Genomic DNA, 25,968 nt, shown 5'->3' with positions numbered 1-25,968 from the left:
GCACGAGCAGAAAAATCTACCTGCAAAGGCAGTTCTATTGTCCTGATTATTGCCCCCTTTCCAGGGGCTCAAAAGACTGCTGGAGTCCCAGGTACCATGCCAAAAAACACAGACCCCCGTCCCGACAAGCCTCTCAGTGACACACCGTGGATTCAGCTCTGGCTTATGTGGACAACACACTGCCCAGGACACATCTGAACACAAAGAGTCCTTCAGTGTCTCCCAGGTCAGGCTAACCTTGATGCTCTCCAAACTCCTGGATAACAGAATGCTTTTCAAGCAGTTTCAATTGTACTTGAAGTTGCTACCTCTTCTACGCTGTTCTGGCAGTACAGCCTCAATGACTATGAGAGAGGGACAGGATCCTAGAACTCCAGCTCTCCTGATGACAAACCTGAAGAACCAGAGAGGTTAAGTGCTTTGTCCAAGGTCACACAGCTTGTTGGCAGCTTTCCTGGACTAGAGTTTAACTCTTCTAATTCTTAGTGTGGTGTTTTCTCCAATAGACTATTATCTTCCTTCAATTAAGGCAATGATTTCTTCACCCTTTATACACTTACTGAGTACCTACTCAGTGCCAATTATCTGGAATACAGAGAAAATACTCTTTACTTGAAGTTGAGCAGGTGGTGTTGGGCAAACACAAGGGAAATCTGAGAGCAGCTTCAGAAGGAGGAAACCTCCCCAGACCCAGACTACGTGGATTCTTATTGCATTTGTCTGGCTTCTAATGAACCAAGTGTAGCCGGAGGAACGCAGGACGTGGCCAGAAGCTGGCAGCACAAGAGGCCCAGAGGCACTGTGTTGGTGCCAACTTTTCACTCATCCTGAGAGGAGGAGCTGACAATGTTCCCATCTGTTTTGGGAGCCTACAGAGATTTCACTAGGGGAAGGTGTGCTAGAATAACCTAATACACATTAAACACAGACACACATTTATTATCGGGGAAGAGAGAGAGTGTGCTTAAATTTTTAAAATCTAAGCAGAGCTGTCTGGGTGCCCCTTGGGTAACAGAACCAGCTGCAGCCAGAGCAGAGTGGCAGCTCTCTGGAGAAAATGGGCTCAGGCTGGTGGGAAAGAGCCAAATGCTTCTTAGCACAATAATGGCAGGGTTGGCTAATCCAAGGCCACCGAGGCCAAAGCCACAGTAATAGAGAAACATGCTTCCCCCAAATGAGATTAGACTGTGCTGCGTCGGAGGAAAAATAATGCTCACCCTGGCGAGGTGCGCCTGCTTCTTAGATGACCCAGAAAGAAAATTGGTTGTCGCTCTCTCTGGGAGCGAAAATGACACGGGATGAATTCCTACAGCCCACACTCTCTCTATGGGAGCCTAGAGTCATTGCCATCGCTACTCCGCATCCTGAAACCAGAGGGGACAGGCAGAGGGGAGAGAGCCCTGCTGACAACCGGGTGATACCTAATACTGGCAGCAGGCTTAAGAAGAAGGTGAGAGGCAAGGTGGAGTTTCCCCAGGACAGAGGAGGGGAAGGCAACAGATTTAAAGAAGGGGCTGTGTGAGGATGATGAGGGGTTGGGGTGGGGTAGGTTACCCAGTAATGGCAGTTTTGGGGGGATTAAGTAAAAGAGAGAAGGATGCACTGTGAGCACAGGCCTGGACTTCATCACCTTCACAGTCGCTCAAAAGCCATGGGAGCAGCCAATCCACGTGTATGTCGCCCATCATGACAGCGAGTGACGGAACACAGAGACAGTAAGGGTAGTGCAGACGTCAGAAGCCGGGGGTTGAACCCCAGCTTTCTGCCTAAGTCTCAGCTTCAGCTGCAAAAGGGAGCTGATAATAGCACCTACAAGCTGGGGCAGACGCGAGGCTCTGTGAAGAGGGTGATCTATTGCTTTCAGCACGTGGAGGTCCGCAAAGCCTCCGTAGCCCCTAATCCAAGCACCTCATTTGAGAGACAAAAGAAGAAAATGAGACTTAGAGATTCATATGCTTCCCAGCTGGAATAAATAGAAAACTGCGGGGCTGAGAGTCTCCACCTCCTGAGTTCCAGTTACACGTTCTGTTCCACTACCAGAGGGCGATGGATACTGGTAAAAGCTGTTGATGATGCGATGCTCCACTGATGGGCCCCTCCCAAGTACCAGGCCGCACTACGCCTCACGTAGGCCTTCTCCCATTTCCTGCTCACAGTCAACCAGCGAGGTGTGCAGCCTATGTTGTTCCCTCGACAGGTGAGGAACTGGATGCTCCTGGGTGAAGCGTCCTGGCTAAGGCCACCAAATCCGGACCTGATCCAAGCCCTTGTTCTGGACAACTGGCCTGTGCTGTGCCTACTTCAGAAACGGGACGTCGCTCCTCAGATAACTTTAGCCTCTTTAGCTCAAACCACACTTAGGGCCTCATTTGCCTTTGGTTAATTGGCTCCCCTCTTTGCTCCGATGCCTGGTGCCACTTGGGTAGTACTGCAGAAAATGCCCACACACAGACACCCCCTCTGCCATCAAGGATGACGGTCCACTTGTGAAAACACGTCACTCCCCTATTAGATCACGCCTGTCCAGCTCCGTATGAGAGGACCCATGGTCTGCTTTATGCGGCATCTATTGTATAAGGAGGAAGCAAAATACTGTGTGTGTGTGTGTGTGTGACTGAGAGAGTGAGAGAGAGAGAGAGAGAGAGAGAGAGAGAGAGAGAGAGAGAGAGAAAGGGGAGGAAGAAGGCAGAGTCCAAACCCTGGGCGGGCACTGGGGAAGCTGGGTGAGATTCATGCCCAACAGCAAAGAGACCATGAGCAGAGAAGACACTGGTTTGTCTACTGAGACTGTGGGTTCCAGTAAGCTCTCCTAACGTCCAACTACATGGACCCAAATGTCCCTAAGGGGGAAAAGAGGGAAATCAGCTACAGCCCATCTATAAGACAGACACCAACGAAGTCTTTAAAAAATAGCATGGGAAAATGTTCCCAGTAATTCTCGGTGAACAATGCAGATTACAAGCCTGGTGAAACATTATGACAACTGTATAAAATATTATAATACACAACAGAGGAAGAATAAACAGTGGTTACCTCTAAATCCTAAGACTCTGGGTGCTTTTCAATGGTATCTCCTAATGTTCTATAAAAACTGACAATGTTTTGATAACTCTAATTTCTGTAAACAGTAAATGTCATTTTTCCCACCCCTGGACCAGTGTTCCCAGGAGTATGCATGGTAGAGTTTATGGTGTGGGCTGAGGCCCCATTAGCCAGGGGCGTGTCAGGCAAAGGTGAACCCCAAGTTCTCTGGAGATTTGAACAGCAGGGGTCTGCAGCGAGACACACTCCACCTCTGACACGCCGAGGTCTCCTGAGAGTTCTCCAAAGAAGGCCATTATCCAACTCACTGACACCCCCCTCCTCCAACAACCTGTCCTCAACATTCCAGAGCACTGTTCTCTCTGAATTCTGGTAGTAGTCGTTGTTAAAGGGGTATTTATAAATACCCCTGTAAATAAATTTGTAAGTGATAAATTTACACCAGAGGCTACTGCAGCAAGCCCTGGGCTCTGACCCACTGATGTCCCATATTCCCATGGCACAGACTCTGCCCTCCTTCCCATCCCCATGCTGAGTGCCCAGAACTCACAGCTACTCTCATTTGAGAAATACTCTTCTCTGTCAAAGGTGGGGAAATGAATGACTGACCAAATGGCCCTGCATTTTAGGGAAAAATGAGAGGAGTCACACTTCTTTGGGAAGTGAACAAAGTTCTCACGTGTTTCATGGGCAAGCGGAAAATTTCCTGGGAAAAGTTATCTGAAGGTGCCATTAGAAATATATACTTGAAAAGGTCATCACTGAATCAGATGGCCCTGCACCTTCCTTCCTGTTACCTTCATGGCCTATGTGGGAGCAAGTGTGAGGACCCGTGGGGCAAATCTTTTCTCCCCCACCTGCAGGCTCCCTGAGGGGGGCAGGAACCTTCTGTTCCAAGTGCCACATTGCACAGCGATTAGAGAGTGCACTCCGGAATCAGAGAGGCCCCAGCTGGATTCTGGGCCCTGACATGCTATTTGGCCTGTGCCTGGTGGCAGGTTTCTCAACCTCTCTAACCTCCGGGTTCCTCACCTGTCAGATGGGGAGAGTAATATCCCACTTTACAGGGATGTCATGATAACGAAATGAGATAATATGTGAAAAGCTGAGCATAGCACAAGCACAAAATAAAGGTTCAAGAAATGATGGCCATAAAATTAGGTACTATTACGTTCCTTTCTGTTCCCCACAGCACAGTGCTGCTATACTTTTAGGTATTTATTTTTCAATAAATATTATTTAAATTGAAATGGCTCTGTGGCTGGTTTTCAATCTGTTGCGGTCTTAAGGAAACTTCCTTCAGTGCTAGGAAGACGTTGGGGGTAAAATATCAGCAAGGTAAAACGTAAACAGATCGACACAGAAGTCTCAGAACGTCCCCAAACCTGCCTCACTAGAATTCAAACCATCCACGACTGTAATTTCACGATGAAAACAAAACAGAATTTGGAGTAAACATGTGACCTTTTAAAGATTTACATAAACCCCCTCATTACGTGTGCTTCCACTTACACAAAGAACCATTCTCGAACTGGAAAAGGACCCCGTGAAACCCAGGTTGAAAGGGGTAAGAACAGCCCGATGTTGCTGTTCTCCAGCTTTAATGAGGTAAATTACTTTTAAACAATTGCGGAAGAGTTGATTTGGACTGCCGTTAAAGAAGGATCTGGGACCCTTGTCCCCCTGCCCAATTACATTGTACTTTATAAAGTCATGAAAAGCTGCTGGTCTCAGTATTTTTGGAGGCTCAAAAGGGATTCTTTTCTTTGATTGCATGCCTTTTTTTTTTCTTTTACTTCAGGAAAAAAAGGGGACACTTTCATAAATCTCTCTTGGATTTGTTCTGCAGCTTATTAAATCACTGTCTTCTCCAATTCTGGATCTGAAGGCTTCTTTTTGAGATTGAATTCTGTGATCAGTCACATTGAAAAGGGAATAGATGTGAAGGACAGCCCCTTCTCAGATCTTGGGAGTGCAGAGGGGACGTTTTGGAACGGGATGTGGCTTTGCAGCACTGTAGTTGGGAGGACCAAATCCCTGTTTGAAGATCTTTGATGCCTCTAAATGCTCTGACAAGGAGAAAGGCTGGTCCTCAAAACTCAACAGCTCTTTGCTGAGGAAATACACGGGCTCGAGCTGTAACCTCTTCCAGGATTCCGAGCCTGGCTCTGCGACTGTGAGGTCATCACGCAATGTCTGTTCATCTGTTTAATGTTCTATAAAAAAGGCCTCATTCCTTGTCCCCAGCCCAGGTGAATATTGAGAAGTGTTGAGGGAAGTATCTAGGAGGAGGACGAGGTGTGGGGCACTAAGTGGCACTAGAAAATTTCAGCAATATTTTTGTGACTCGGAGAATGACTTCTGAAATCATAGATTAGCATTGTGGTAGAGCTCCAGAAAAATCCCATGATTTTGCCGTTATTCTGTGGAGGTTAAGTGGCTCGTCCAAGATCACGCAGCTGAGCAGTGAATGAGATCATGTGCGTGAGTGATTTGCACAGGGCCCGGGGCAGAATTAGTACTCAGGAAGCATCAGCTGCTGTTTTCATGGCTGAGACGGCTGTTCGCCAGGTCTCCTTCCTCTCTGCTCAGCCATCTTTTCATCGGAGACACAGGGGAACTACAAGAAGCTGGCCCTATGGGCCCAGCAATCTTGTGCTATAAGAGAAATCATCATTCACGAGCACCTATCTGATTTCTGTCATAATTGAGAAGGTCCCAGCCTGGAGAAGTACTATGCCTTGGTACATTATTCCCAGCATGCCAACATAATACAGGAGAGTAATTGAGGGCGGGTACCTTGGGACAGAGATATTATCCCTTTTTCCGGACCTTTCAGTCTCCTCAGCTCTCAACTGGCAAGAGCACAGAGGAACTGCATGCCCACTGTGGGCCAGGGACTGAGTCCCTGCCCTCTAGCCTCCAGGGAAGAGCGATGTCCTGGAAATGCAAAACGACACTGGAGTGGAAGAAAGAGGGAACTGCCCCATGCTTGAGACTGGGAACATCGTATGGCCAAATGGCAGCAAAGACAAAATCAGGTTCCTACCTCACACCATGTATGTTTTACATAAACATAAGCTGTATACATTGATTTGCCACTTGTGCATTACAAATTAAAATATAAAATTCTTAGTAAAAATGGAAATGAAAACTTTTTAGGCTTTGGGATTGAGAAAGATTTCTTAAACAAGACACAAAAGATTTGACTAGGAAAATGATTGATAAATTTGTATTAAAAATAAGAACTTCTGTCAGAAAAAAAAATACATCTTAAGTAAATGAAAAGACATGTGTAAATTGGGAGAAGATGTTCGTAATGCATGATATCAGCAAAAGAGGAGTATGAAAAACATTTAAAATATCCTGAGTCTTGAAGGTAGGAATTATTAGTTAGTGTGTCTAAGGGGTGAGGAAATGGACTGGGGAGGCCGTGGAAGGGATTTCAGGCATTACTTGCAAAGGAAAGAATTGAGGAAGGGTGTGTATGGTGCTGAGAGAGATGAGAGGCCAACCACAAGGCTGCAGCATGTTCTGGGAGGAAGGGAATTTGTTCCCTTACTGCCTTTTCCTTCGGACCAGTCTAGCACCAGCCTGATGTGGACAACCCAAGTCCCAAGCAGCCTGCTCACAGGGCTACTCGCTGCAGGGAAGCTGTGCTCTGAAAGGCTGCAGTGACGTATCAGCAGCCACTGGCATCAAGAGTCCCATGCCCTGCCCAGGCAAAGGGCCCTGCACTTAGTTGCCCAGCACTCAGAACAAGCGTGCGGATTGAGGAATGGAAGGAGAAAATCCTTCAGAAGGAGTGCTGAGGCACTAATACGTAGAAGGAAGCGTTTCCAACAGGGAAATAGACACTATCTTCTTTTTCTTCATTATGAGAACAAAGCGTGGTGAGCATGGTGCACTGGAGAGAAGATGGGTTTTGTTATTCAAATGACTTGTATTCTGCAGCTAGCTCTAACAGTTACTACCTGTGAGTGACAGAGAGGGTGCTGCTCATCAAATATTCCATGTGTGTCCCTTCGCTTCCCAGGCTCCCTTGCAGGTAGGTTGGAAAGATGTGATGGGTTCTGGCCAATGGAGTGTGGACGGAGTTGGTGGGTGTCACTCTCAGCCTGAGGTGGTTAAGAGCAGTTGTGCTTCCTCCCTCCCCCTCTTCCCTGCTTCAGGGAGGTTATGGGTACCAGCTGGCATAGCTTCCAGATAGACAAACAGTATATGACTTTCATCAGACTTTACACAAGAGAGAAATAAACTTCCACACTGTTAAACCATTGAGAATTAGGGATGGGTTTGTACACCAGACATTACACAGCCCAATACACTAGTACCTGAATACATTGCATAACCTTTGGTCTCACTGGGATGAAAGTTACTTGACCCTCTAGGCATTAGTTTCCCCACCTATCAGATGGAAATAGTAATACCTATGTAACTGAGCTGTTGTTAGAATTTAACACATGTATTTGTCCATATAGCACCTATATAGTTGACATTTAATAAATATGTCTCTCCTTTAAGATCTTGATGTGTTTATTATTCTTGTGGTTATTATTCTGATGCACGAGATGCCTTTAATTAATCAGGCACTTGGCTAGTTCTTTTACATACATTATCCCATTATTGTAGCTAAAGAAACCGAGGCTCAAAGAGGTTATTTGTTTAAAGGAACACAGCTAGTAAGTGATGAAGCCAGGATTGTAAACAAGCATAGTCTAAACCAAAAGTCCATATTCTAACGGCAACAATCCTACTCACATTTTTCTGAGGCAGAACCCTGGAGGGTCAGAGATGTTACATAAGCTCCCCACACAAAGTGATAACTGGTGGAGTCAGCGGACTTTTCTCTATTCCCAGCCCCATGCCCAAGAGCTGTGATGATTAGAGAAGAGAAACCCCCGTGGTGCTGGACCCTCCCCCACAGCTGCCCAGCCCACTGCTGTGGAACTGAGGTCCTGGCAGCTCCAGATACTGTGGGCAACAGATGAGAAGGGGAGGAAGAAGGAAACTGCATCTGGATAAAAGGAAAATGATATGCTTTATGCTTATAGAACAGCTCCATAAAATCTCCAAAGGGAAACCCAGAGGCTGAAAATAAACATTGGAAGAGTTTCCAAATCTCCGTCAGGTCTCTGTCTGTCTCTCCCTGTCTCTCCCTGTCTCTCTCTCCCTGTCTCTCTGCCTCTCTCTTTCTCCCTCTCTGTTTGTTTTGAAAGTTGAGAAAAGCGAGCAATGTGGATCCTAAAGCAGTTTACACTGAACCAGATGGCGCGTCTGATTAGCATCAGACTAAAAAGACACATTACTTAGAGATTAGGTTCTCATAGGGACAAATCTGTTCCAAAGGACCAGAAGGTGTGGTTTCCTCGCAGACTCCCCTCAGAGACTTCTCAGGGCCTATCTATTCCTCCTTTCCCCTTTCCTCACTGCCAGGCACGTCTGAGCTCGGATTGGAGGAGACAGCAGATCAGTCTGCACAGGCTTCCCAGTTCTCCTCTCACTGGCCCTGAAGTCGTGACCCAGGGCTGGCTACTCCTGAGGGACCTTGGCTGCTGGGGACTCCTGCCTCCCTTATACCCCAGACTAACAAGCCCCATGATGTCACTGAGTCCAAGCCACACTCCAGTGAGACCCACGCTGTGGTGATTCTCACTTTACAGGTAAGGAACCCGAAATCGACAGGGATTAAGAAATTTATGCAAGATCACAGGCCAAGTAAAAGTTGAGGCTAACTGCCTCCAGGAAGAGAAAAAAGGGGGAGTGAGTGACAGCCCCAAGGTAAACCAAAGTCTGTAACTACACTGAGGCTGCAGCAAGGTAAACAATAAGGTGAGAAACTGTAGGCATCTCCCCCTGACCTACACTTCTTTTTCCAGACAAACGTAGCATGGGCCCTCTGGCCCATACTCCAGGGACGGGAAATAAAAATGGGGGAAACCATTCAAAGCCAGAATGGGAAACACATACAGACCAGGTCCTTTTATTCAACAAGTCTTCTGTCTCTCAGACCCTGAGGAAAAACACATGGCTCCCAGGGATACGAGGAAGCTTGGCTTAGGGTTCCATGCAACTGTCCAGCATGAAGGGACTCTCTTACTGCAGGAAAGAAGTGGGGAAATGAAAGGAGCAGCAGAAATAACATCACAACCCCAGGAACAACTGTGACCGTTTGGAATGAGACAGTGAGCTGTGATAAACACTTTAAATGCACTGTCTGCCTCATTAGCTCACATGACAACCATCTAAGGCAGGCATTGGTATTATTTTTCCCATTTTACAAATGAGCTTACTGAGGATCAGAGAGGTTAAGTAAGTGGCCCATACTCATACAGCTGATAAGGGGCTAAATCAAGAATCCAGCCCAGCCCTACTGAGATCCAAGGATGAAGTGCCCTTAACTGGTAAACCTCCTCCCCTTCTCCATAGGATCCTCCTGAAGAAGGGCCAGTTGGATAGTTGGCCAACATCTCAGAAAGGGCCTGAAGGCCTTCTGGCCCTCTGCTTGATGCCAAGGCTGTGCCTACAGGCTGATGTCTCCGCCAGTTCTCCAGGCAGTCTGCACAACTGGCAGTTAAATCAGCACAGGCTCAAAGCAGATCACGTCCCTCAGGCTGAGGACACTTCACAGGGAGAACAGGAGAGACTTCCCTACAGCTCAGACTCGGCCCAGGAATCAAACTCACCTTATTGAAGGGTATAAGGAGAGTGCTCACCCAGGAGCCGCAGACACCCAGGAAGCACACATGCATTCGGATTGTATTCGTTTGGAACCTGAGCACTTAAGAAGGGGGATGAGCTGAAGTTTCCCTCAGGGGTTATTTTGGGGGGAGGGTTCACTTAGCAAATAAATACTACCTGAGTATTTATGCACCTTAAGCTGTGCATAGAGCATGCTGCTTTCACACAGAAGCCAAAGATGGAGAGACTAATTATACACTCCCTCCTCTTTAAAATGGGTCCCCAAAGGGCTCTCTGTTCACCTACGTCTGCTGTCTGCACGTGTTAAAGGTAAGAGTTTTGCATTTCTTTTGTAACTATGTACGACATGGGGCTGGCCTTCTGTCTGTTACTATAAATCAGAGGGTTTTTACTGAGCCTGGAACTCAGAGACACAGCAGGACTGTGGAGCAGCAGCCGTCCAGCTTGCCCTGTGATTATGCTAACCTTCGGGGGCCACCGCTCCGCCCAGAAGCGGTGGCTCCAGTGAAGCAGTTGCTCCGATCCCCACCAGGCTGGAACTGACACCACGTGCCCCAACCAGGACGGCGCTAGCCCTCCATCTGGCCGAGATGCTAAGCAGGGCCCCTGACAATGGCAGAGCTCTGAACAATGAAGGGGAGCCAAGTAACCCCACTCTCTGATGTCTGTGCAGCATCGCATGTGGCCAGAGTCGTCCTTATTACGCCCCTAGGACGGGACTCAATTCATCTCTACAGTGGCACCACCTGATGTCCAAGAAGGGCCTGCCAGGGCAGGAAGAGGCAGGAATGTTTCAAAGCCTTCAGAGGAGAAGGGCAGTTCATTCTGATGTGGAAGTGAGAAGTTGAAAACCATGCAGGGCTCTCCCTTTAAAAAAGCTAGTACTCTACGAAATGCAACATGACTTAACCAGGATTGGCTTCCGATCACCTTGCACCAGCCACCTTGCCGAAACAAACCATATTTGCACTGCATTCATCTGTTGTCACGCATCTGTCTAAACAGACAGGAAGGCACAGGCAGGAATATAAAATCACAAGAGTGCTCTTCTCCCCGCGCCCTTCTCCTATCCCCAACTCCAGGGATTCCGACGGCAATTGCGATGCATGATGTGAGCCATGCACTGGGAAAAAAGTATTTACAGTGAAGTGGTTCCTGAATATTTCTGTGATTACCAGGCAATTTACATAAATATCCAAGCTTCACTGTCTGCATAAATTCCAGATGGGTGATGACTGATCCTCTGCTTTCTAAGGCCCTTTGTTCCTCGCACAGTTTGCTTCTGGTTTTATCACTGCCGCCAGTATGGACAGAGAGGAATTTAACATGGGAAGTGGTTGATCTTGGGCTACAGAAAACACTGCTCACCCTCAAGAGCCACCCTTTGCACCCTCACAAAGAGGAGTGATGTCAGGAATGCTGAGAGAGGCTGGAGACGAGGTAGACGGTGGATAATGACTTCTGAGTCCCGTCTGCTCATATCTGGAGGAGTGTACCCATTCAATTCCCTGACCTCAAACCCAGGGAGGCCCTTGACAGTGGAGGACTGGTCAGGACCAGCGGTTACCACATCAGTCTGGGTGAGCAGAAGCTTGACCACAACTCCTGCTCAAACCCACGGTCGTTCCCTGCTCTCCAGGTAATAATACTGTGAGATGAGAGAAGCAGAGTGCAGAGCAGTTGTGTGATATGCTACTACCTGCGTAGCTATGGAGCACACCGTTGATTCTGGAACGGCACAGGTCCACTTAAACATGGATTTTTTCCAAATGACCAGCTGCCGGAGCACAGACAGCCCGTGGGACCACGGTCTCCCACCTTGTGACCTGCGGTCAATTGACCCTCAAAGTTCAAACAAGGTGTTGTTAAAGGGCCAACTCCACAGGTCACTGTTTGCGCCCCTGGAAGCAAACACAAGGAACTGCACCGGCTGCCTCCAGGGAAGGGGCCCGAGTGGCCACGTACAGGTCTGGAGGGACCTCTCGCATGTGGTGCCCCTTCGCACTCTGCCATTCTGACCCGTGTCAGCGTATTACCCATTCAAAAATAACTTTCATTCTTAAAAAACTAATTCCTACTCAGTCAGAATCTCTGAGGTGCATCAGAGAAGTCCACATTTTAACAAGTTCTCCAGTTCACTCTTACACTCTGGAAATTTTGAGAACTTCTCTGTTATAGGTTCTTTCTACCAAAAGGAACTTCAGCTACTTCCTCCCAAGTTGAGGAAGCAAGCATAAGCCATATAGGGGAAAACCATGTAGTAGAAAAACCAGAGTACCTGACTCGAAGTTCACCACCTCATTAAACTTTCTCAGGAGAGACCCCCATGCAACCTAAATCAGTTTAGATTCTGGTGTCCAAGTTGTCAGCCACTTTATTTGTACTAAGGATGTTGCTAGAGAAGAACCGTGTCGGTGACCGGGCAGGGGCTCTGTCCCGCAGAGCACATGAGGAGCACCTGGGGTTCATGGCCCCGGCCTCCCAGCCAGGATGCGTGGCACTCACCTTGCTTTTTAAAGAGGTTGCTCCGGACTATCTCATTCATGGACTGGATTTTCTGCTTCTGGAGTTTCACAGGGGGGATGCAGGTGTAGAACTCATACAGGAGTTGGCTGCGAGCAGGAAAAACAAGAGATAGAGAGCCGGTGAGACAGAGGTCTCCCACCTCATGGCACCGACAGCCGGTCCCCAGACTGCCAGCTTCCTTGGCCCCCAGTTCCCAGCAGACCATCAGGTGCTAAGTAAGCCTTCAGTAAATGTGTGTGGATGGTCTTGGTGTCGAACAGTAATGGCACTCAAAGGGATGTGAACACCGGAAACTAACACCGATGACCCTGAGCACTCACTGTGTACCTGGCTCGGGCTTTGCTGTTTACACCCATCTGCCATTTAAACCTCTCAACTCTGTGAGGCAGGTCCAGTACTTACTCGAATTTTACAAGTGGGAAAACTAAAGTTTAGAAGGTTAACTAAGTTCCCCAAAGGTATGAATAAAGGGGTCAAACAAACTGGGGTTGAAAACCACATTCTCACTTCAGTACCATATCACTTTGTTTACTAGTTTTTATGCTCAGTAATGTTTTATAAGTCTTAAAATCAAAAAAGTCCTTTATCTGAAAAAAATATATAAAAAATGTTGTCAATCATAACCCATCTGGGACATGAAAAAGAAGATAGCTCTTCCCAAATAGAGAGAAAATAAAAGTACCAACGAAATAAAATTGTAGCCCCTGTGGGCTTTCCAAAATCAGTATCCTGTGTTCATTCATTCTTTCCGGTACTGATTACGCATGTACGTGATATGCGATCGGCAATGTGCAGAGCGCTGGGGATGCGGTGGAACACGACTCGGTCCCAGTGGCATGGAACGTATATTCCAGCGAGGCCCACACACAGCACAGAAGTGAGTGCATCAATGTGAGGTGCTACATGCAATGAAAAATAAATAAATAAGAAGTTGTGTCAGAGACTAATGGTGCAGGGGCTGGGGAAGGAATTTGATTTGCAGAGGTAACGTCTCCAAGAATAAAATATAATTTAGTTTAAGACCAGAAAGATGGGAAGAAGATGGCGGAAATCATTGTATGAATAGAAAAAGGACATCAGTAAAAAACAAAACAAAAAACTGCTGAGATCCAAATGAAGTGTGGCGTGCAGTGAACAGACATGCACCAAGGTGAATTCCTCAGTTTTGGTAAATACACCATAGTTATGCGAAGTGTGAACACTATGGGAAGCTCAGTGAAGGGCACGTGGGAGCTGTATCCTATCTAAACTTTTCAGTATGAAGAGTTTGACAATCCTCTGTTGTCTTGGAACCTAAGTGAATACAGGAAGAAGAAAAGGGCCTATCTGGCTCAGATGCCCCATTCCAACAGCACTGTCACATTAAAGGAACGGGTTCATCTCATGAAAAGAACGGATGGAGAAGGGGAAAGCACAGGGGCTTCTGGGGCAAAGACTGAAACCCCAAATAACCTTCAAGCCCAGGTGAAATGGAGACATTTACACCAAACATCAGTTTTTCAACCTACCTGCCTGCACACTGTAGCATTTGTATCATCAAAGAAAGATACTTCTTTTAGACTCAGTTTTCCCCAAAGGCTGCCACAACAAAAAGAGAACGTGACAAGCCCACACTGGAGGCCCTGTAGGAAGCTCCTGCCACGTGTCCTCTCTGTCCCTGAGCTGAGGGCCTGTCTGGGATTCCCCATGGGAGCCCTCCTCTCCCTCTCAACCACTAGCTTGATAACAGAGCCCAGGAAAGCTCATCATAAACTCTCACCTGAGTAACTTCGCATCGAAGACCGTTTCTACATCATGGAGGACAGACGGGATGTATTTCAAAGCCGCCACCTAGGGGGGAAATGAAATGACCATGAGCGATGTGCATGCCCAACATCCCCGCGTGGTGGGAGGACACTTTGCCAAGTGACACAGATCACAGAAAGCAATCCCCCATCCTGGGCACTGTCACAGCGATTCGAGACTGCATGTGGATTAAATCATCGGCAAGTACTCTGCATATGACAGCAAGTCACACTGCCTCTACTTTCAAGAAGACAGTATATTACAGAAAGGTCACAGACTTGAGGCGGATCTGCAGTCAAAGCCCAGTTCTATGTAGCAGCCACGTGGCTTTGGACAAAACACAACCTCTCTGACGTCTCGCTTTTCTCGGCTGTGAAATCGAGAAAATAATACCTATGATAAAATGAGACATCCAGCAGAGAGACAGGCATACTTCGGGTCTTCAACACAAATGGTAACTTCTAGCATTATTGGAGGATGTTGTGCTGGCATTGTTTCGTTGGTGACCAGGGTGGCTTGGACTGAGTTATGTATATTTCCTCTCCCTGAACAACTTGTGAACAATTGTGGGCACACTGAGGTCCACCAGCTGGCTTAGAGAAAGTGGGCACTATGATGGATTGTTCTTTCCTCTGTGCACCTTAGCTGATGCTTTCAGAGGTGGGAGGCACAGCCCCCCCCCCCCCCCGCCTTTGCATGGCGCTGCCATTTGCTCAGCAGCAGAGGAGACTGCGACTTCCTTAGGAGGAGTTATATAAGTCACACGGCTGGGAAATAAGGTTTAAGAACCTAGTGGAAGTATGCATTTTTAATTTTTAGTTTTCTGTATACTCTCAGTATTCTGTGGTCAACAAATTCACTCTTTCATAATCAGAGCAAACTAAAAATAGCGAAAACTCCTTCCTTACAGAAAATCTTCTCCTAGCTACACACAGTTGAGCTTCTGGGTGAACATTAAGATTGTGACTGGTCTCTGAGAATGTCCAGCGGAGCAGAAGCCACGCTGAACACCCCTGTTAGATTACCTTGTTAAACCTTTGCGAAAAAGGACACCAACAGAGCTGGTCCAGAACGGAGCTGGGACAGCCATCCTGGAGGGACTGCCTAGCACCCTTTCACGCCTTGAACCACAGGAATGTTTGAACTGGGCAGCAGAACCGTTAGGCTGAGCCAAACCTACATCATTTTACCGATAATTCTTTGCAAAACTAACAGGAAAAGTGCAGGGACTGACCCCAAGGACAGACGATGATGGACTCAGTGAAGACAGAATCAGTAACCGGCCAGGTATGGCTATTGAGTAACTCAGTTTGCTAATTCCAATAGAAATCCCTTTCTTCTATGCGTGGAATTATTCCCCTTCCTTTTCTTCATAAAACCCTGTTTCCTGCACTCTGTAATCGGGGCACTATTTAGGCTTCTGCCTCAATCCATGTTATAAGAACTGCAGTTTTTATCCTAAATAAATACTTGCTGCCTCTCATTTTGGCTTCTTATTTTAAGTTAAAACCATATTTCATCCCTACAAGGGAAATACTTTTTTCATAGACAAGGAACCTTAGCACATCCAGATTCCACACCCAGCCCAGGGTCATGAAGTCCGTGAGCGGGACAGCCAGGATTCAGGCTCAGGCAGGGGGCTGCAGGGCCAGCCTCTACCCCCAAAGCCACATGCCCGCCTCACTCCAACAGCAACTGTCTCTGTACCTTCATCTTTTCTTCTATGATTTCAAAAGCTGGCAGTAAATGTTTGATGTAAAAACAAGTTCACACAAGCTAAAGCCACAGGGTGAAAATTGTCCCTGGAGCCCCGCAACTCCATCTCTGCCCCAATCCCTACTCCCCAGAAAGGACCCTTGTCAACAATGCAGTGAGTTCTCTTCCAGACACTTTCTTTTTCCTGACTGTATTTCTTCCATCCCCATTTATCCCCCTGGCACCCTGCTCCCCACCACAATCGCCACTCTGTTGTCCGTGAGTCCTGTTTCCTTTTGGCTCCATGTGCGTGTGTCTGTGTGTGTGTGCATGTATATGCATGTGCACACGTGTGGGTAATTTTTACAGTTCTGCAACTTGCTTTTCGCAGGTGATCACATAGCCCTGGTGTTTTTGCATGTCATTCCACAGAGCACGCTCTCTTTCTAACCGCCACACACTGATGCCTTAGGGGTACACTGTACCTTTTTCAGCCCTTCTCTACCAGTGGGCTCCTTGTGGTATGAAAATATTGAACATATACACTTGTATATGTGTAAGATTCCCTGTACAATGGATGGATTGATTGCTCAAAGAGGAATTAGTGTTTCAAAATGCATATACCTGTGTGCAAATGTATATGCTGGTACATACACATTTTAGGAGATAGTGTCACACTACCTTAGAAAGAAACAGTGATCAATTTCCTTCTACTCCTTTTCCTGTGACTTCACTCATCCTGGTAGACAAGTCTTCTTCATTTTATCAGTCCGATGTATAAGGTGCAACTCTTAGGCTTCTAGGTAGGCACCTTTTCTATATTTATTGATCTTTATTACTAAATTGCTTGTTCATATTCTTCCCCCATTTTTTCTTTTGGGTGATGTCTTATTGGTTTGTGAAATTCTTTATGTATCATCAATATTAACCCTTCTGCAGTGAGACGTATTGTGACACTGTCCTCCTGCTTGTCCTGCAGTCCGACCGGACTCTCGCTGTCTGTTAGCCTTGTTTATCGCATCTTCCATTGCACAGGAGGACTTCAATTTGTACGGTGTCAGATTTGTCAGGCTTCTTCATAGTTATTGGATTTTTGCATCAAGAGATTTATTTTCTTTTCTTTCAAATCAAGATGACAAGAGATAACGAGATTCAAAAGCTGATGTTTCCAAAACTTTGCTCTACTGGGACACCTTTGTCCCATAGGATGGTGTTAGGTATTCTGTGGGGGAAAGGCATTTGCAATCAAATAATTTGGGGTTTAAGCAAAGATAAAGTGGCAAGTTTATTTTTTATTGCAGAGCTTCTCCAGATTTTATTATGCCAAGATGCTCTGTGACATCCCTCCAGGCAGGTATAGTGCACCTGGCTGGTCAGGCCATCTTTTCCTGGGAAAACCAAACAGAGAGAGCTGAAGCAGGCGCCTGCAGGGCTGGGCAAGCGACAGAAAGAAGTGAACGGAGGTGAGGATAGGCCAGTGGGAAGTGCTGCGGTGTTTGGAACGCACACTCTGAAGAGTGAGTCCTTCTTGTTCACTTGTGTCAACTCTGCGCCAGCTGGATCAGACACCGTGGGCTGCACTTGTCCCACAGGCTGCCAGTTTACCGAGCTCTCAGAGATGCCAGAGATGGAGGCACATGCCCTGAAAAAAGACTGGTCCAAGCACTTCTATCTTTTATTTATTCTCAGGCCAATGAACACAGAGTTCTGGGCCCAACAGGATGGGGCCGACTCCTGTGCTCCAGCCAGCACCAGCCTGGGCTAGGCCCAGTTCTTCAGCCTGGACCTCAGCGTCCCCATGCAGGGTACTGGGGAATGATGTGGAAGCAACTACATCATGCACCTGCTGTAACGCCCAGCGGGCAGTGGGCCCCCAAAGGTGTGTGTGCTGGGTCTCTCCTCATGCCACCCCTCAAGCACCTGCCCTCATTCCCTAGCTCCTGGACAAACTATGATATGGACTCATCATATTCAAGGCCAAGGTGAGAGAACAAAGAGAGACAAACCCTCCGTGAGTTGGGCAAAGCCAGGACGTCAGGTCTGCAGCAAGTCGCTGGCTTTCAAGGGCCGTGGGCCGTTTCCAGGCTGTGGAGCGAAGCTGTGGACAGTGCACAGCAGGTCCTGGCCTACCTCGGCCTCACAGACCCACGCATCGTCCATCGGTGACAAGGAGTGGGACAGGGCTGGGCCAAGGACTGCTCCCAGCTCAGGCTGGCCGTAAAGGAAAACAGACAGAATGGCTCTCACCTGGAGACTCGGGGCGTTACCAGCTCAGCCAGAGAGTATAATCTTCCATCTTGTGCAGGTGGCCTCACAGAGGAATGCAGGCCTGTGGCCCTTTCCCCATGGGGACAGCCCATCTCTGACACAGGAAGTTTGCCAAATCTGTCATTACAGCCACCCTGTCATGACGCAGCCTGGCTGCGGGCTCCTGCCCATAGTCCCCCGCCTTCACACAGCCGGGACACACCTGAGCAGGATGAGAGAGGCTCGGGTCCCAGAAAGCAGAGCGGCTCATCGCTAAGACCCCCTGGGGACCCCCCCTTGTGGGGTGCTTCTAAGGGCTGGGAACTGGAAACAGCTCAGCATTCTAGATCTGCTGGCCGCTTGGGAACTGTGTTGCTTTACGGTTACCGTTATTTGTATACTACTCCCCCACGTAAAATAATATTGTCGTGGTATTACTTCCAATCCATTGTATGTATTCCTCTACTATGTATGATATTTAAGCAGAACACAGAAGATACGTTTATGCTTCTGTATGAATAAATATGTGTATATATAATAGGAAATACATACATATATAATAGGATTATTAATCCTAGGGTTTTAAAATAGCACCTATTATTGGAAACATTATCTGTATCAAGTACTTTTCATGCATGATCTTGCTTTGCTCTTACATCTCCTCTATGCGTAGACACGGTCATCTCACTTTACCACAAGGAAACTACGGTGCTGAGGTTAAACAGTTCGTCAGAAGCCACATAGCTAATAAGGAACACAGCAAAGACACATACATGATTCTGCTACTGCCCAGCCCGCTTTAGGGAAGACTTCTGTCTCGGTATGTGGGGAAATTTCAGCAAGGGAGAAGATGCTGATTTAGGGGAGGAGGTAGATAAACAACCTCCCTCTCTTTATGACCGTAGATTTTTAAAAAAGATTTTATTTCTTTTTAGAAAAAAGGGAAGGGAGGGAGAAAGAGAGTAACAGAAACATCGACATGAGAGAGAAACATTGATTGGTCGCCTCCCACACACCCCCAACTGGGGACCTGGCCCACAATCCAGGCACGTGTCCTCAACGGGAACTGAACTGACAACCTTTCGGCTTGTGGGACAACGCCCAGCCCACTGAGCCACACCAGTCAGGGCATGACAATAGCTTTTGAAAGAAGGTACAGCTTTTCTGACATCCCTTAACTTAAGGATTCTCCTCCCCACCAATATGGGAGTTACAAGAACAGCCACCAGGAAAACATTTGCCAGGCCATTACTGTATTTAGCTGTGTACAATATGCACTTTTTTGCCCAAATTTCTGAGGGAAAAATAAGGATGAGCATTATACATGGGTATAATGATTGCATACCATGGGTATAATAACGGGTATAATAATCTCGTGTATGATATGCACAGAAATGTGGGTGTACATTATACACAGGAGCACATATACATGGCAAAATATGGTAATTTGTTCATCACGTGACATTAATCATCAATTCTGGACCCCTCCACCAGAGGCCAGGTGGAGGCTTCAAGAAGACAAACAAACCAAGCCATGGTGACTCCACCGGCCCACAGAGAAGTCACGGAGGACACTTAGGATGACTGCTCTCCCGAGGGACTGCACCAGGGTCGATAAACCCGGGCTGCTAGCAACAACATGTGTGTAAGGATAACAGCAACAACAAAAACAAAACCGTTGCGGTCTCTCAAACTCAAAGGGGACTCGTCCTCTGAGGGTTTCCAGACGCCCTCTGCCTCTCCCCCGGGAAGACAGACAGAGCTCGGTCTGGTTGCCGCAAATGCCCAGCCGAACAGTGCGCACTGTGCACTGAGGCGGGTCACGCAGGGTCACCCAACCTCTTCCTCATTCAAGGGCTCAGACAATAGTCCCGTCCCACTGATTCCCAACCCTTTTATTTTAGCCAAGGGATGGGCCATCGAGGCCCAGGGAAAGTGAACAATGTCACGGAAATTCACCACAGTGTGATGAGAGGGGGAATGCCACTCTCTCGAAAATTCAGCCTTGTCAGGCATCTTTCAGAGAAAGAGAAGGGAAGAGGGACCAACATGTTCTGGAGTCCACACGTCTCCATGCTTTCTGCACCCCCACGTTTTGCTGGCCCCTGAAGCTTGGCAGGAGGCAGAAACTCGCAGTGTTTCAAATGGCTGAAGAGACAGACTGCCCGTGTTCAAGTCCAGCTGGAGCACTTGTTTCTGCGTGTCCTTGGAGAAGTTAATGCTACGTGCTCTAGTTTCCTTATCGGGAGAATGACGGGAATAAAGTTACCTACTTTATAGGACTGATGTACAGATAGATACAAAAATGTGAGCTATCAGTACATCCGCCACAGCCTCATCGGAAGAAACTTCCGTCATTCCCAAATATGAACACTGAGTGTGGGGTATACGGTTGAGAAGAGGATGCGATTAAAGAATCACTTAAAGATCTGAGGTGGCACCCTAGTGTCTGCTATTAACGATTACGTCTCACCTCCCCTCTGGCTGGGGACTCAGCGTACAGCCTGCAGGCCACTGCTCAAGAACGGACCGGTTTCTTCCCTTAGTTCGGACATTTGAACATTTTACACCAAATAACAATGAAAAGAGAGGAAAGAAAGAGGCATCCTTAATTAGTTCGCCTTCATGACTACGGAGTAAACACCTGCCCACCTGCACTCTTGCTAATTGCTTATCCACCTGGCACGTTGCCAGAAGACTTGGGTCTTTGATGGAAGGATCCTTTGGCTGTGATTAGGAACTCAGACCCTGGACATAGACAGCCTGGATTCAAATCCCAGACCTGCCACTTCCTGGTGGTGGCTAAGTTACTCAGTTCTCTTTCTGTCTCCATTTCTTCACCTGTAAAGGAAAGAGAGTACTTGCCTAATAAGGCTGTTGCTGTCAAAACCAAATGAGCTAAGCATATGTGTGAAGTTCTTAGCTCACAGTGTGCCACAAATGAAATGCTAAAACAAAGTGGTGGAAGCTGGTATTCGTTTGTTTGTTTGTTCAGCCAAAAGATATTCGAGTATACCCACTATGTGGCGGCCGCTGGTTCGGACACTGGAGATGTAAGAGAGAGCCCCTGTCCCAGCGGACAGTCTAGTGGCTTCGTTAGCATGAGTGGCAGTCGTAGTGGTCAAGGGAGCATGTCATAAAATACGAGCTGTTCGCTCATTTTGACTCAGGCCACCCAATGGGAGCGTTATCAGGAATCGCAGGCGCAGCGGGGAATGGCTCAGATGGGTGTGCACGACGTTGCCAAAGGCCCCTTGCGTACATCTGAGCTACAACCAGTTCATGAGCGCCTGGAGTTGGCGGTCTCCACCTGCCATCAGTCGTATCAGCGATGCTTACAGGCCTGGCACAGAGGGACTCCTAGCACATGGCCCATTACTGAAAACACATGGAACCCCCTGGCTTAACCCATTTCTTATGGCTTAGAGAAAAATATTAACTTTGGAGTTAGGAGACCTGGGTGGGTTGAAATCCTAGCTCACCACTATAAATAGGTATAATTTGGGATTAATTATTTAACTTTATGAGCCTCCCGTGGAAACCGAAGACAGTGATTCCTGGCAGATCTCTGGCAAGATTAAAAACGCAGTGTGTGAAAGCCCAGCCTCATGCTGGGCGTGTGGTAGGTACTCCATCAGTGGAAGGTGTTTTTAATGCTCCTTCTGCCCTCTTTGAATGGCTGGCTTTAAATTCTTCACCGTTGTGGGAGAGCCGCTGCCATGACAATGCTGAGCGAAGCGGGAAACTATAGACAGCCGTTCGCAAAAGGGAGACAAGACGTGGAAATAAGGAGCAACTTATTTAGGTCCCAGAACTCGCAATGGACAAAGCTGAGATGAACATATCGGCTCTACTCTGAACTGGGCAGGCATGAGTTAGGCCCTAACAGGTGGCAATCACAAGACCTGCAAGCTGAATCCAGCCTTCCACTTTGTTTTATCCGGCCTGGCACCTCGTTTCTACCCAGCGGCAGTGCCGAGCTCCTTGCCCCTAGTTAAGGAGTAGTTACATTCATTCAGTCCTAAAACTACATTTGCCCTTTGAAGGCAACCGCGAGGCTGATGTGGCCCCCGGTGAAAATGAGTTCGACACCCCTGGTAGGGTTTCCCCCGTAAGGCACCAAGCAGCTGGAAGTGTAAAGTTTGAGCTGCAAATGTCAATCACTGGCATTTTTACTCTCAATCAAAACTTTTTTCTTTGACAGATGTATTGGGCTGGCCAAAAAGTCCATTTAATTTTTTCCATAAAATGAAAGACACATTTTTCATTTTGTTGATTTGGATATTCTGAGTATGGCTATCTCCTGCTGTTGGAGATAGACATACTCATTTTGTTGATCTGGATATTCTGAGTATGGCTATCTCCTGCTGTTGGCTTCTAGTGGGTGGAGGCCAGGGGTGCTGCTCAACACCTTCCAATGCATAAGACAGCCCCACAGCAAAGAATTATTTGGCCAAAACGTCAATAGGACCAAGAAACTGTACAAACCACTTCTGACACATTCGATCCATCACAGCACCTTCTTCGTACACTGCACAAATCTTTTTTGTGTTTCAGTTGCATTTTTACCTTTCTTGAAATAATAAAGCACAATATGCCAAAATGTTGCTTATTTTCCTTCATCTTCAATATTTAAATGGCTGCACAAAAATTCACCAATTTTGATGAGTTTTTTTTTTAAGTTGCACTGACTGACAGCTGTCACAATACAATCTAACAAAATTGTTTCGAATGCAGTTAAAGACAACTAAGCACTACTAGGGAGAGCCGTCATATGGGAAAAACTAAATGACCTCTTTGGCCAACCCAATACCAATACATCACAACACCCTTCCCTGCTACACCCCAGGCAGGCCCAGAATCAAGACTCCAGTCATCTGGTGGTGGTTCACTAGGTAAAACTCTGCCTTCCTCTTATGTAGAGAAAGACAAAGAGAGAGTCAGGCTTGCGGGTTTACTCTCCTGGAAATTTGAATCTGTGTTTCTTAATCTCACTGAATCTTGAACATCCTGACACTGTTTGGCCTCAGGAGACAGAATTAGGAACACAAATACAATCTTCCAGATTCCTCTCTAGGAAAACGCCCCCAAAGCTCCTGTGGTATATCGTAAGGTTAAGAAGGGAGACATATAAATGACTAAAAATTATTCATATTGAACTACGTCACAGGCTCTAAACATCATGATTTACATTATTTCATTTAATCCTCTAAAAGTGAGACGTTAAGACTTCCGATTTTACGAAAGGATAAACAGAGGCCCAGGAAGTGGAAATGATGTGTTCACATTATGCACCCAGCTCTCTCTCTGGCTCCAAATCAAAAGCTGTTGCTCCAGCGGCAAATGTCAATGTCTGAGAAGATTCCTCGTGTGGGGTTTGCGAATGTCACGTGGCCTTGACCCCTCTTCCCTCATCCGCCCACTCCTCACATCCCAAAACAGCACTAAGTTATCCTCAAATGGTATTTTTCTCCATATTTAAATAAGACTTTAAATTCTTCTTTGATAACTTTTCAACGACCATACAAATAGATAGAAAGCATAATGACTTGATGTAAATCCCCGAAGCTAAATTTGGCCCTTAGAGCAAATTAAAAAAGAGATGAAACTCCTTTCCACAGCTCTGGGGCAGAAACCCATGCGGAGAAACCCGCACAATCTGGGCCAAATCCCAGGGAAAATGACACATTCCTATACAACGAGAACGTGGATAAAAAGATGTAAGCCAAAACCATAATAATCCTGTTAGTTCTCCACATTTGCCGAGCATTGTATAATTTGCTCTTTTTCAGACTGTGTTCATTTAATCCTCACCCAAACAGTAAAGTTTTACAGATGAGGAAAGCGCGACACCGGGAAGTTAAATGACCAGCAAAAGGACATGCAGCTGACAAAGGACTTTCTTACTGACTTGGATTTCCTCACTACTGCAAATAAAGGCTCACGGGCTGATCTTGGCTTGCTTGCTTTCTTCTTTCCTTCCCCACCTTCTTATCCCCTCTGCCCCTTTACTCCTAGCCCCAAGTCTTGTGTAGCTATGACGTCTTCCTGAAACAGCCTCTCCATTCAAAGGGGGGCGTGAGTTTAGGGTGCTGAGAATAAAAAGTGGATGGTTTTAAGAGACTGCCACCATAACTACTCTTAGCCCGAGAAGTGGATCAGGTTTGACCTACTTCCTTCCAGGTAGCAACCACTTCAGAGCTATTTTGAAAGAGGCGGAGCCACTTTCGTGGGAAACAAACCATAAATGTGGTCTTTTCTGCCCTAACCAGTCCTTGGCCTTTAGGATCCTTATACCATGTGCCCGTCTCAGGCCTCCAATGAACACAGGACTGGGAGTTCAAGCCAAGGTAGACGTTATCTCACCATGCTGCTATGTCCTGAGTGACCTAGGGAGAAGACAGATGATTTCTGGAGTGTAAACCAACCTGCAGAAGGATGGTGGTTTTATATTGACTTTTCATCAGGTTGTTGATGGATTCAAAGAGCCGCCTCATGGATTCTTCAAACTCCATCTGTTCTTTGCCTTCATAAAGCCTGAAAGAAGACACATCTGGGTCATTTCTCAAGCCAAAAGCCATTACCTTTGAAAGTGTGGCCAGCCACAAACTTCATTTACAATTGAAAAGAGAACGGGGTGGGCCCTGGGGACTGGGGGGGAGGGAGTCCATTCAGCAGTCCCTGCAGGCATAATCCACTCCAGGGAAAAACCTCCGTCCATCTACCACACCAGACAGAACCGCTCCCACTGACTCGCATAATAAATCCACCCTCACTGTCTTTTATTAAACCCTGAATTTCCAAGGGATAAAGCTTGTCCAGGCTGAGATGACACTAATAATTTTGCCCTTCTTTAAGAATCAGGGGGCAGATTGTGGCCAACAGATGTCCAAAGTATCGTGCAAACATCAGGGAGAAATACCTTCAAGCACACGGTGGCCCTTCTACTTGTCCTATGCTTAGGGACGCGCTTGTGGTGTGTGAGGGCCTTGCTGCCCTGTCACTTAGGGGCACGCTCATCACCCACGTCAAACCCATTGTTCCTCTGACTATAAAGTTCTTATTATAAAAAAATGTGCACAAGCCAAAGTGCGTTACTCGTAAAGTGAGACAACTCACGAATCCTACCAGAGCTGGCGACTGTTAACATCCTGATGGATAGGCTGACAGGGATGTCCCATAATAACCTCCCATAATGAACAGTTCCAGGCAGCTCTGTCTCTAAAATTTGTATTTTTTTTTTTAACAGAGAATCATACAAATGAGCTTTGTCTGAATGACAGTGCTCTAGGGGGAGTGTCTGTGAACCCCTGCTGAACAGGTCCTGGAGGCTGCCCCGGTTCCCCACCCCTCTGTCTGGTTAGTTAACTCTTTCCAATACCCACCCCCCCCTTTTTTTTCTTAGACTAGCCCTGGCTGAGTTCCCTGTAACTCCCTTCCAGTCAGAACTCTGCTGAGTGGGATGGGCTTCCTGGCCTCTGAACCGAGAGCGGGGGAAGGGCCAGCAAGCATCAGTCCACGCTACACATTGTGCGGATGAAGGGGCTGAGGGCCAGAGTGGGGACGTCACTTGGCTTCACTGTTGTCTGACCTCCACGTTATGAGACTAAGGTGGGAAGGAAAAGAGACTTGTAAGCTGTGAGACCCAGGCAAGGCTTCCCACTCAACTTTACACTGCACGAGAAACCGAATTTCATTTTTGCCAGCAGGACCTGTGACTTACTGTGGGTCACGGGTCACAGGCGGTTCCAGAGGGACAGTTCCAGAACTCAGGGCAGATGACATGGATCTCAGGAGGCCATGACTGGGGCGTCTGCCTCAGTGGGAACCCAAGCTGCCCCCTGTTCCTCATGTCGCAAGTCCCTAACCCCACACTGTAGGCCAGCAAGGGAAACATATTCGACACCGGCCTACGGTTAGCACAGGATGAAAAACAGTTCTATGGAGAAATGGCTTGCACTTTACACTGGC

At 47.2% G+C, this 25,968-nt stretch overlaps 1 protein-coding gene across 1 annotated transcript in view; it reads right to left on the bottom strand.

Moving 5' to 3' along the window:
• DOCK2 (dedicator of cytokinesis 2) overlaps positions 1-25,968 on the bottom strand; it is a 355,926-nt gene that overhangs the window by 244,768 nt on the left and 85,190 nt on the right. The window contains exons 23-25 of the mRNA XM_024576730.3: positions 24,426-24,534; positions 14,030-14,100; positions 12,250-12,356 (exon numbers count right to left, since the gene is read on the bottom strand). Coding sequence (XP_024432498.2) covers positions 12,250-12,356; positions 14,030-14,100; positions 24,426-24,534 — 287 coding nt within the window. The remainder of the gene's footprint in view (positions 1-12,249; positions 12,357-14,029; positions 14,101-24,425; positions 24,535-25,968) is intronic.

The sequence above is a fragment of the Desmodus rotundus genome, chromosome 6, assembly GCF_022682495.2.
Source record: "Desmodus rotundus isolate HL8 chromosome 6, HLdesRot8A.1, whole genome shotgun sequence".
NCBI lineage: Eukaryota > Metazoa > Chordata > Mammalia > Chiroptera > Phyllostomidae > Desmodus > Desmodus rotundus.
The sequence above is the reverse complement of the archived record's forward strand: the minus strand, read 5'-3'. Positions and strand labels throughout refer to the sequence as shown.